We start from the raw sequence: 13,015 nt of genomic DNA, 5'->3' as shown, positions 1-13,015 counted from the left end.
TCTACATATGCATGGTTTGCAGGTTTGGTCCATGAGTTGATTGTGTCTTGTTTGCTCTAAAAGTTTAGGACTGAAAGTAAGGGTGAAGGTTATAGCTATCTAAGAGAAAAACATTCGTTGTCCAGGAAATTTAAGAGTCTCTTTTTTAATATGTCTCGCACAAAAGAAAAACCTTTTACAATGTAATTGTTGTCAGCTCTCTGCTCCTCCCCATTCGACAGACAGCCGCATCTTCTGATGCAGTGCCAGCCGCGTCCCTGAGACACGATGGTGAAGGTCGGAGTGAACGGATTTGGCCGTATTGGGCGCCTGGTCACCCGGGCTGCTTTTAACTCTGGCCAAGTGGATATTGTTGCCATCAATGACCCTTTCATTGACCTCAACTACATGGTCCACATGTTTCAGTATGACTCCACCCATGGCAAATTCCACGGCACAGTCAAGGCTGAGAACGGGAAGCTTGTCATCAATGGAAAGTCCATCTCCATCTTCCAGGAGCGAGATCCCGCCAACATCAAATGGGGTGATGCTGGTGCTGAGTATGTTGTGGAGTCCACTGGGGTCTTCACCACCATGGAGAAAGCTGGGGCTCACTTGAAGGGCGGGGCCAAGAGGGTCATCATCTCTGCTCCTTCTGCCGATGCCCCCATGTTTGTGATGGGTGTGAACCATGAGAAGTATGACAACTCCCTCAAGATTGTCAGCAATGCCTCCTGCACCACCAACTGCTTGGCTCCTCTGGCCGAGGTCATCTATGACAACTTCAGCATCATGGAGGGACTCATGACCACCGTCCATGCCATCACTGCCACCCAGAAGACCGTGGACGGCCTCTCTGGGAAGCTGTGGCACGACGGCCGAGGGGCTGCCCAGAACATCATCCCTGCTTCCACTGGTGCTGCCAAGGCTGTAGGCAAGGTCATCCCTGAGCTGAATGGGAAGCTCACTGGCATGGCCTTCCATGTCCCCACCCCCAACGTGTCCTCTGTGGATCTGACCTGCCACCTGGAGAAAGCTGCCAAATGCGACGACACCAAGAAGGTGGTGAAGCAGGCATCAGAGGGCCCCCTCAAGGGCATCCTGGGGTACACTGAGGACCAGGTTGTCTCCTGCAACTTTAACAGTGACACCCACTTCTCCACCTTCGATGCCTGGGCTGGCATTGCTCTCAACAACCACTTTGTCAAGCTCATTTCCTAGTATGACAATGAATTTGGCTACAGCAATTGGGTGGTGGACCCTATGGTCCACATGGTCTCCAAGGAGTAAGAGCTCCCTGGACCACCAGCCCCAGGGAGAGCAAGAGGAAGAGAGAGGCCCTCAGCTGTTAGGGAGTCCCTGCCCCAACTTATCCCCCAAAACACTGAGAATCTCTCAACCTCCACCGTTTCCATCCCAGACCCCCTGAAGAAGGGGAGGGACTTGGCGAGCCCTGCCTTGTCATATACCATCAACAAAGTATACTGTACCCAGCCCCCCCCCAAAAAAGTAATCATTGTCAGTCTTCTGCCTTCCATTTCCATAGGGCCATAATGAAACTTCTCATCTTAGAGAAATGAGAATCTATCAATTAAATGTTGAGTATTCTTAAATAAATATTGTTATTATAGACTAAGTTCTCACCCTAAAATTGAGAATTTATAACTAGATGCATGCCACACATTAAATGATTAGAGAAAACTATAAGGGAAAACTTGAGTTTCCAGGCTATCACTATTCCTGGAACATCCAAAGCTGGGATCCATTCTAACTGAGGTTCCCCCTCAGGATTCTTACATCATACAGCATCTATTAGATAGCCAGCTTTAGGGCTCCTTTTATGAGGTGGAGTTACATGGGCTTTGTTCGTTCTTTCTTTCTTTCTTTCTTTCTTTCTTTCTTTCTTTCTTTCTTTCTTTCTTTCTTCCTTCCTTTCTTTCTTCTTTCTTTCTTTCTTTCTTTTAAAGATTTTATTTATTTATTTGACAGAGACACAGTGAGAGAGGGAACACAAGCAGGGACAGAGGGAGAGGGAGAACAGGCCCCCCACCGAGCAGGGACCCCGATGCGGGGCTCAATCCCAGGACCCTGGGATCCTGACCTGAGCCAAAGGCAGACGCTTAACAGCTGAGCCACCCAGGAGCCCCTGGCTTTGTTCTTTAATACAAGAGTATTCCTCTTCCTTTTTTACCATTGTGTAGAAGACATAGATCATGAGGATTAAAAATAGGAGCCCTGAAATTACATAATTCTGACCCTGCCACTTACACCCAGTGTGATTCTTGGTCAAGTTGCTTTAATTTTCTATGCCTCAGTTTCCTGCTCAGTAAAATGACTTAGTAATGCCTACCTCAAACAACAGTTATATAAGGATTAGATGAGACAATGTGCATAGTGTCGACCTTAGAAAGAACTCAATCCATGATGCATATTTTTTTTAAGATTTTTTATTTATTTGAGAGAGAGAATGAGAGACAGAGAGAGCACACGAGAGGGGGAGGGTCAGAGGGAGAAGCAGACTCCCGCCAAGCAGGGAGCCCAATGTGGGACTCGATCCTGGGACTCCAGGAACACGACCTGAGCCGAAGGTAGTCGCTTAACCAACTGAGCCACCCAGGTGCCCCTCCATGATGCATAGTAATATTATTTTGTCTTTAAGCCAACTCAGTACTTTTGCAGATTGGGTCAGTTTTCTCCCAATTCTGAGGATCCCATCTCCCACTACTGGTCGTATCTCTTGGAACTTCTACCTTACCAACAATTGCAACACTTATGTGGACTCTGAGCAGTACTCTTAGTTTGATATTGTTAGAGATCATTTTTAAAGGACTTAGCCTAAATTTCATAGAGCTGGACAATGGAAATTTCTCTGGCATGATTCTACTTTTCTTACTTCAACTTCTCTGCCATTTCCACAGGACTGAGAGTGGAACTTCTTCCCACTGGCTCTCTCTGGGATCAGAGCTGAAATCCTTCTTTGTACTGTGGTATCAAGACACTTTCAATATGCCTTCTTCATACTGTAGCTTTGGTAGAATTATTGGACTCGCTATTGCACACTGAACTCCAAACTCTCCAAAACATTTTTCTCCCAAATTTTTTATTTACACTAAATAGGAACTGTGAAAATGAAGTTTAAATCCAATTCTCACTGGCTGAAATGCCTTTATTTGTAAACCAAAGACTAAGAAGCATGCCATCATATTCCAGAATTCCTAAGGAGAAGTATTCAAATTAGGCTTTTTCTGGACCCTGGGTTGCATTATGTGATACAGACTTTAGGTACAATAGATCCTTGAGATTTGCCAGAGGTATATGCTGAGAAACTTGAAGATTCCAAATTTCATGTTCTGAGGTTACTGTGTGCACAAAGACAGGTAGAGAACAACAAAAGGTCATTAAGTTGTAGATGCTCAACAGTGGACTAGTTTTCCTCACTAATCAGTGATTTCCTCCTTCACATCATGATTCCAATCCATGCCTAATGAAAGTAATAAGAATCAAAATCTCTTGCAACAGTCAAAACTATGAATGGTGTATCTATAAATTCTCAAGTTCTACTTTGTTGCAGGGGTTCATAAAAGGTGAAAATCATTGAGTTTCATTATGGTCTGATGTGAACTAAGACTTGAAATATGTCAGGGTTTGGAAACCTAAGACAAGGGAAAGAGTGTATGGGACAATATATCCAATGATAAAAAGAAAGAAATGACAGGGACTGAGAATAGTGTTGAAATGGGCCACAGAGGAATAGTTTACTTGGTGAAGCTCTCATTTGGTGTAAACTATTCTAGTGTTCAACAGTTGTTTTACTTCCCAGAAGTTTTAGTTGTAATAAAGCAGAAATTCATCACGAAGTTTAACCCATTCTTGTGTTCATCATGGAGCTAGATCAGAATACTTGCACCAGAGATCAGAAGACATCCAATTATATGCAATGGTAGAAATTGGTCACCAACCTCTGTGTAAATTGGTATATTTGTAGATTGCTGTGGAATTATCTTTCATCCTGTCCTTTAGAATTAAGCTTTTCAATATGTTTTAATATTTTTCCCTGGGTTTCATTCTCTACCTCTTAACTTATTTAGCTCCTTACTGAACTACATGAACAATAGATCTTCACATGGCTAGAAGTAGAAAAGAATATGATAAAAATATACTGCTTCTAAGAGATGAATGATTTGTGTGTGTGTGTGTGTGTGTGTCTATGTGTGAGACATATATGCTGCTTCAAAATTTCTTTTTCTTTTGGCAAATAAACATTTTTTTTTTCCTTTCGTTCTATTTTCTCTGCCAAGGAAACTCATTCCCCTGCTAAGTGGAACAATGTGAAAAAAAGACAGCATACGATGACTTGCAGCCACTTGTTAGCTGACCAGACTCTGTAGTAGCTCTAGCAGGGGAAGAGGAAATGCATCTGGAGTTTCAAGGCTTGATCTGGTCACTATGGAATTGAGAGCAATTCTGCTCATTCTCTGTGTTTCCCTTTCCTATAAAATAGAGGTGAAAAACTCTTCTCTCATTTCACTATTATATCTGGTAGACTGAAATGGTACAAACATGTCTATTTTTAAGGAGGAGACTATATGGTTCAGATGTCTGTATATACCCAATTTTCTTCGGTGGTCCCAAATTAAACAACATTGTTCCTTTATCTATATAAAGCCATGAACATTTCCTGGCAATTCCAATATTTCAATGTTCAAGTTACATTTCTTGCACTGCCAAACACACACAGAAATGCTACAGAAATCCTCTCTTTGGCCACACTGTCTAGATTTTTGGTGTTAAAAATGTAATAAATCACTAAACAGTGCAATGGGATATTTCATTTTTTGTGTGTTTTTGTTTTGTTTTGTTTTGTTTTCTCAAGCATCTATATCTTTACTGGGAGTGTTGAGGATTGGTTGGTGTGTCCAAATCCCCACGTCACTGTCTTTCCTTCTAGTCCACAATTATCTTTTTCTGTTGGAACAACAATTCCCCTTCTGTTATCAAGTGTTTTCATTTGTGTGACATAATTTGCCTCATTTTTTTTTCTTTCATTTCAGGAGGTTACATAAACAACCTTATCATCTAACTAAGCTTAGTGAGAAAGGAAAAATGACTTTCACACCCAACTATATGAAACATGATTACAGAATGCTTTTATCGGGATTCTTACTTCTGAGATTGAGATAGTACAACTCTGGGACAGAATTTATGAGGGAATATCCATGCCAATCAACTCAAATGAAGAAATTTCTAATGCAATTCTTTGGTGACACTTTGCTATTTCTCCTTGCTTGGGCTATGGAAAAAGCCTCCTTGCCAGCTCCCTGCCATCACTCTTTCCCCATAAAATAGCCAAAGTGATTTTGTAAAATAGAAATCAGATTTTACCTCACTCCCTGTCAAAGTCTTCAGTGCCTTGTCATAACACTTGGAATAAAATTCAACTTGGCTTAAAAGACCCACCTCACTGGGGCCCAGCCCTTGTCATCCCCCATCTATACCACCTACCTCCTTCCTAGCTTTTGAGCAACTTCAAATCTTACAGCATCATAGGGCCTTCATTTCTGATCTTTCTCTTTATGTCCTTCAGGGTCTTCCATTGAAATGTTGCCCTCTCAGACAAATGCACATACTCACCCTTTCTTTACCCTACCTTTCTTTTTCTTCATAACATCATTTGAAATTACATTAAATTATTAGCTTGTTTGTTTTTAAAATGTGTACTTTTTGACAACAGGGTCTGTTTTGATATTACTCACTTCTGTCTCCCCAGAAACTGTGTCCCCAGAAACTAAAACCATGCTTGGGCATAATAAGTGTTTAATAAACATTTGTCAGGTAAATGAATAAATTCTTAAGCACACACTGTATCTCTTTCTTATAGCTTGGTGTTATTATTCTTCAGAGGTGAAAATAAATGTTGTTCTCATTTTTATGAGTAAACTCTTTTTAGAAGATAAAATAATTGAGTCATTTATTTATATGAAAGCTATTAATTCATTTTGTAGGAAAAGTCTCTTCATTATTTTTTTGGTCTCCCCCAATGAGGCTGAGGATCCTCAAGGCTGAAAATAAAAGTGTTGTTCATCAATCTACCCAACCACTCTTCACTAACTTTTGACCCAACAAAGAGGAACTAAGATATAGGTAATGACTGCTGAGTCCTTGGGTACACAGGAACAAGAGGGGAAAAGACAGAGGCAGTGGTAGCATATAAGTAGATCACCTTTGTCCCTCCTCTGTCTGGCCCTGGAAGAAATGCCAAGGTGCTAGCAGAATTACTAGTAATTGATTCCAGAGTTGCCAAAGCTATGACTGGACATATTGAGGGGGGAAAGAAGTAGTTTTCCTTTAATTCCATGTTTATTTCTTGCAAAGTACATTTGGCCACAGTATCTTTCACTCCACAAGAGGTTATTGAAAGACATTGAGAGAAAAATCTGAACTTAAACTTCCTTAGAAATGACCCTGGGGAAGGGGGTGCTCTACAGCTATAATAAATTATTCTAGGAAGAACCAAAGGGAAAAATGCTGTTCTCATTTTCAGTGAACCTAACAGAACATTTTTCTCCAGACATCGTTTTGCTGGCATTTGATGACAATTTGTCATACCAGGAATTCACAAAGCTTCAAGTCTGCCAGGACCAATCTGAATTGGTAGAGAGGATGTTCTCAGATTTTCTATGGAATTTATAATTATCCAGTAGGGTAACACTGGAGAGCCAGTCTCTGAATGGCACCCACTAACCCAAACTTAGAGCATTTTACAAAGGATCAAAATGAATCACAGACACATTTGTAAACTCTGTATATTCACATGTTGTTAAGATCTACAAATTCTTGATTCTTCCATTATTTCATTAATTTAATAACTTTATTCAGTGAACATTTAGTAAGCATCTACCAGTGCCAGGGTTCATATCAGGTCAGAGAATAGAGAGAGATTTTCATTTTCTCATGTCATTTAGAATCTAGTTTATTTTGAGCTTTCCTATCATGTGGCAGAAAGTCTGTCTGGGAAAAAAATAGGAATTTTCCTCAAGGAGAGAAAGCAATACATGTAGAACTCCTGTGGAAATTAGCAGAAAATGGCAGCTAAAATATAGAGAATGAGATTTCCTGGAGTTAATTTTGATCTCATAGCAGTATGGATTTAACAAAACTAAACTATGGACCTAAACTTTAAATCAACCAGTTAGCTTTTCTTTTCTCCCAAGGCAACATACTTCATTGCTGAATTCAGACCACCATTTTTCCAAATGTTTACAAATGCAGGACATAAGAGATGTGCAAGTAGGAATAGTTCTACCACATATTGAATTATTATTAGAAAACACACAGTAAAGGCACAGGAAGCTCTTCTCTTTAATTTGGTAAATTAACTTCATAATATTGTTAAGTGTTGGGTACGTTATTAGATGTCTTGAGTCCCAGCCTTCCTTCAGTGGAAAACTATATTTTGTTCTTCCTATTGCAAAGTAAGAAGGCATAGATCCCTATAGTTAGAGTGAACAGGTCTGGGTTTACCACAACTACCCAGGCATCCAGAGTTATAGAATTTCTGACTTGCAAACTCCTAAGGGTAATTGCTGATTCTCTCAGAGGTGACAAATGTATATGGATTTTTGCCACTTTATAGAATAGAGTTGAGAAATTGTTGCCATTCACACTGCTTGAACTTTTTATACAATTACATAATTTATTAATTTTCATGAATGAGTCCATTTTTGCTTATGCAATCTTTAATCACCAAGAGTCCAGAAGAAAAACTGTCTTTGTCCTTGAGAGATATGTGTACACACACCCAAAGTTGAGTTTTCCCTTAATGCAGGTGTTCTATTTTGCTCACTTTTACAACCTAGAATCTGAACTGGAAGGATGTTTAAAACAGATGATTTAACCCAATCTCTAAGTGCCCAGTGAATTAGCAGCAGGGCTGAGACTAGAACACAGAGCACTTGGGTCCCAAACCATTGCTTACTTTTGGATGAGGCCTGGATAAGGCACTTCAAGAGCCTTCCTAAATACCCATTGAATAACACTATGTCATAGACCCAAGGAATTCACATACTCTCTGTATTTTTGCAGCTCATCTGAGGCCTCAGAGATTTTCATTACCTTGAGTCCATGGTGGAATCTAATACTTTAATTTGCTTAAACCTCATGAGGTTCAAAGGTTATAAGTGGAAGAGGGGATGAAGGGTTAAAGAAGGCTCTTTTCTCAATCCTTTCAAGTAGGTAAAGTTTCCATAGGGAAGACACATGGTGATCTTCAGTGGCACCAAGCTGCCACTCATCAACTCTGACACATTCTAAGGAATCCATGTGCCCAGGATAAACCAAGTGTGAAGACTTCTTTTCCAAGTGAGGTAAATTGTTACATTTGCAATAGATTGAGCTAGGTTCTCTTTCTCTAGGATTCCAACAAAAATTTATGTTCTCCAAGAACAAACAGGTATTTTGCATTTGAAAGTTTCCCTAATAACAAGACAGAGAACATGTGTCCCACATAGGTTTCCATGAAACCAGGGAGAATGGTTTTCAGTTACTTGGGATTCTGATATGTATTTTATGGATGCTTTTTCAGTTTTTGTTGTTGTTGTTTTTGAGAGCTATGGCTGGGGTTTCTGAAGAGAAATCACGGCTCCTGATATTTGATTGCATAAGGTGGACTTCATATGTATGGAGAGGCCTTGACTCCATTTGGGATAGGGCTCATGCTAAGTAATAAAGCAGACTGAGTTTAAACATATGTATCTAGGAGAGAATGAAATTAAGATTTGTTCTCAGAATTCCTAATTCACATGAGAGAGGACTAAGTCTGGAAGCCTTTTTTCTCCCTACACTTCCAATGTATCTCCTCCTTCATCCATTTCCTTTTCATTCCTGACTCAAAGAGATACCATCCATCCATCCAAAGATGAATATCTCTCTGTCTGAGGTCAACTCACTCTTCTGGCAATCTTGACTTGATCCTTCCTATGAAAGCCAGTCATATCAATTAATCCTCTTCTTACATCAATATTCCCCCATCTCATTAATCCCTTCTTTTCTGCTTTCATTCATGTTTAAACCTGATTTAAAAGGTAGTGTGATGCTATAGTCATAGAGACTTGGGTCTGAATCCTTTCTGTCATTTGACAACTGTATGTCCTTGAACAAATTATTAATGTCTTTAAATCTTAGTTTCCCCATTGTAAGATGAGAATAATAATAGAATCTATATTTTAGGAATTTTTTAAAAGATAAATGATCATGTATATATATAGTGCCTGCCACGTAGTAAGGACTTAACAGTAGCAATTGTTATTTCTTTGCTATAATTATTTTTTTAAATGTGTAATGTAATAGTGCAGTATTATTACTGCTGTATTATTAGATCTCATCTCCTGCTAGACAAAAATTTCCTTCAATATAGGAGGACATTTCTCCTTCATTACTTGAGAATGTCTGTCATAGTGTTGTGATATGATATATTTTCACTAAATGTTTATTGAGTAAATGTGGTCAATGATTTGCTACAGTGATTTAAGAAGTATGAAGGTTTTGTTTAGATCTCCAAGGCTTTAATTCTTTGTCATTTTTGTGCTTTTTGAAATTTGTTGAGTAATTAAGTAAGGTTTGACCCAATAGTGATAATTTACTAGTGTCTCAAAAGTCTTAGTAACTTAGGAAGTTGTGGTCCATAAGGTATGCATGAAATTTATGACTTTTGGTATTGATGAAAACTAAAAGTGTGGGAATATTAAGATATTATTAGGAAGAATAACAGGAGTTTAATGTATATATAGAATTCTGGGTTTTGTCCTCAAAAGAATTAGACTCAGCTTTTCATTATCTGGCCTTGAATTACATAAGAAAACAGAATGTGGGGTCTGGAGTACACCCTGTAGATCATCTAGCCAGCACTTCTCAAAATGTGTTCCAAGTATGTTAAAAACAGAGGAAGAGGTCTGTATCCAAATCACTTTGGGAAATTTTGACATAAAAAAAGATAAGCAAATTCCTTTATGGAGGATTCTAAATATCCTATAGAGGGAACAATGTACAGAGATTTCCACATTCATTTGCCCAAAAAACACTTTTTTGTAGCATGTATCTCAGGATTATTTTCAGTAATGATATACTTCTAGCCTCTTTATTTTATGGATGTCAGAATCAAGTTTTAGAAAATTAAAATAATTTGCCAAAGATTGCTTAGTGGAAGAGCAAAAAGAATCTAGAGGTCCTTATTCTTATCTGAAATAAGTCTTTCTGTTTATTTTTGCTTTCTTGGAGAGATAATAAAACTCACATAATTATATCATTTTGCCTGTATTTTCCAAACAAGCTTACACTAAAAATATCACAACTAACTTTTGAGAATTAAACACATTAATAATAATGAAATGATTTCTCCATAAAATTGGGATTACAATTACCTCTAAAGTTCTATTAGGAAAAAAATTTCTTTTTTTACTGGAATTCTCCAAACAAATTTCTTTGATGTTTTTCTCATTATTTTTATAATTAGGCATAAAATGATTCATACTTTATTCATAATTTAACAGATCCTTTTGGTTATTTCCAAATAAGATTAGTGTTTCTGCATATTATAAATAAGCAGTCAGTCATAAATGACATAAAGCTCTTCTTAAAAATAATTAAGTTTGCGGGTGCCTGGGTGGCTCAGTTGGTTAAGCAACTGCCTTCAGCTCAGGTCATGATCCTGGAGTCCCGGGATCGAGTCCCACATGGGGCTCCCTGCTCAGCAGGGGGTCTGCTTCTCCCTCTGACCCTCCCCCCTTCATACTCTATCTCATTCTCTCTCTCTCTCAAATAAATAAATAAAATCTTTAAAAAAAAATAAGTTTGCAATGTGATGCTTAGAATTTCTCTGTCTACAGAAAGGAATAATCAAAAATTCATAAGAAATGTAAAAATATGCTGTCACTGTGATGAACTAAAGGAGTATAAAGGTGAAATAACAGTATCTCAGTTACTGGAAGACTATTTCTCAAACTGCAAGGTTTCAAACTTTAACCAAGAATGGCTAATGTCTAATACCTTCTTGTTAGGTTTTTATTTATTTATTTATTTATTTTTAAAAGACAGTTTAGGATCTGAGTCCAAGTTTATATTTCCTCCTCAATTTTTTAAACATTTTAATGGACTTTATTAAAGAGCATTTTTAGGTTTACAGAAAAATGTGAGGTCTAGGAAATCTGCATATATTCCCTCCTCCCTGCACACAGTTTCACATATTAGTATCTTACATTAATGTGCTACATTTTGCTATAATTGATGAACAAATATTAATATAGTATTAACTATATCCCATCATTGACATTAGCATTTCATTTTTATGTTGTATAGTTCTATGAATTTTGACAAATGCTTAATATCATCATTGGAGTATCATACAGAACAGTTTCACTGCCGTAAAAATGCTCGTGCTCCACCTGTCCATCCCTCCACTCCCTAAACCCTGGCAACCACTGATCTTTTCACCGACTCTACAGTTTTGCTTTTTTCTGAATGTGGTACAGTTGGAATTATGTAGTGTTATAGTTTTTTTTCAGATTGCTTTCTTTCATTTAGAAAAAATGCATTTAAGTTTCCTCCATGTCTTTTTGTGGTTCGATAGCTCATTTCTTCCTATTGCTAAATAATAGTCCATTATAAGGATTTACCACAATTTGTTTATTTTCCTAGTCAAGGGCATTTTGGTTGCTTCCAATTTGGGGCAATATAAATAAAGCTGATATAAACAATCATGTACAGGTTATCATGTGAAAATAGTTTTCAACTCATTTGGGTTAATACCTAGGACATAATTGTTAGATTGTGTGGTAAGACTACCAGCAATGAATGAGAGCTCCTGTTGCTCCACATCCTTGTCAACATTTAGTATTCTCAGTCTTTTTGATTTTAGTCATTTTAATAGGTGTGTAATAATACTCCATTTTTGAGGTATAATTGATATACAACATTATATTAGTTCCAAGTGTACAACATAATGATTCTATATTCCTATATATTGTAAAATGATCATATAATAAGTCTAGTTTACATTCATCACCATACACACTTACAGAATTATTTTTCTTGCATCCCTGGGCTAAATTCCACTTGATCATTGTGTATGATCCTTTTAATGTATTGTTGACATTGGTTTGCTAATATTTTGTTGAGGACTTTTCTATGTATGTTTATCAAAAGTATTACCCTGTAATTTCTTTTCTTATGATATCCTTGTTTCATTTTGGTAGCAGGATAGTATTGGCCTCATAAAATGAGTTTGGAAGTGTTCCCTTCTCTTTTATTTTTTGGAAGAGTTTGAGAAGGATTGGTATTAGTTTTTCTTTGGATGTTTGCTAGAATTCATCATTGAGGCTCTCTGGTCCTGAACTTTTGTTTGTTGGGAGGTTTTTTATTATTTATTCAATCTCCTTACTAGTAATTGATCTGTTCAAATTTTCTATTTATTCATGATTTAGGCTTGGAAGATCGTATGTTTCTATGAATTTATCCATTTCTTCTAGGTTTTCCAACTTGTAGGTATATAATTGTTCTAGTAGTTTCTTATGATTCTTTGTATTTCTATGGTATCAGTTGTAGTGTTTCTTTTCATTTTTGATTTCATTTATTTGAGTCTTCTCTTTTTCTCTTGGTGAGTCTAGCCAAAGATTTGTCAATATTCAAGATTATCTTTTAAAAAAAAATCACTGTATGTTATTGTTATTTAAATGCATTAACCACAGGTCACTGGAGCAGATGATAAGTATTTTCACATGGGCAGGCTTCTACACACACTGACTAGAAAATCATAAACTGAATAGTCAACTGATAAAGGGTACTTATGCATTCATTGCTGCAACAGGAAGTGAACTTTTATTACCTTTTTCTATTTTGTTATGGGAGACAATCTTCATCCATATAGCTAGAAGAGTGTAGGTCACCTTTTCAAGGAATTTGATGCTAAGGCCACAGCATAGAGGGGCATGGGGCTATCCTTTGATACTGTGTAGTTGATAGGGACACTCATTTATTCTGGAAGTCT

At 37.6% G+C, this 13,015-nt stretch overlaps 1 protein-coding gene across 1 annotated transcript; it reads left to right on the top strand.

Moving 5' to 3' along the window:
* The first annotated feature begins 200 nt into the window (after positions 1–200).
* LOC118026621 (glyceraldehyde-3-phosphate dehydrogenase-like) lies at positions 201–1,252 on the top strand. The gene has a single exon (XM_035029535.1). The coding sequence runs from the start codon at positions 268–270 to the stop codon at positions 1,198–1,200; it is 933 nt and encodes a 310-aa protein (XP_034885426.1). The 5' UTR covers positions 201–267; the 3' UTR covers positions 1,201–1,252.
* The last annotated feature ends 11,763 nt before the right edge of the window (positions 1,253–13,015 follow it).

Source organism: Mirounga leonina, unplaced genomic scaffold (genome assembly GCF_011800145.1).
Source record: "Mirounga leonina isolate KUSES-001 unplaced genomic scaffold, KU_Mleo_1.0 Mir_260, whole genome shotgun sequence".
NCBI classification, from domain to species: Eukaryota; Metazoa; Chordata; class Mammalia; order Carnivora; family Phocidae; genus Mirounga; species Mirounga leonina.
The sequence above is the reverse complement of the archived record's forward strand: the minus strand, read 5'-3'. Positions and strand labels throughout refer to the sequence as shown.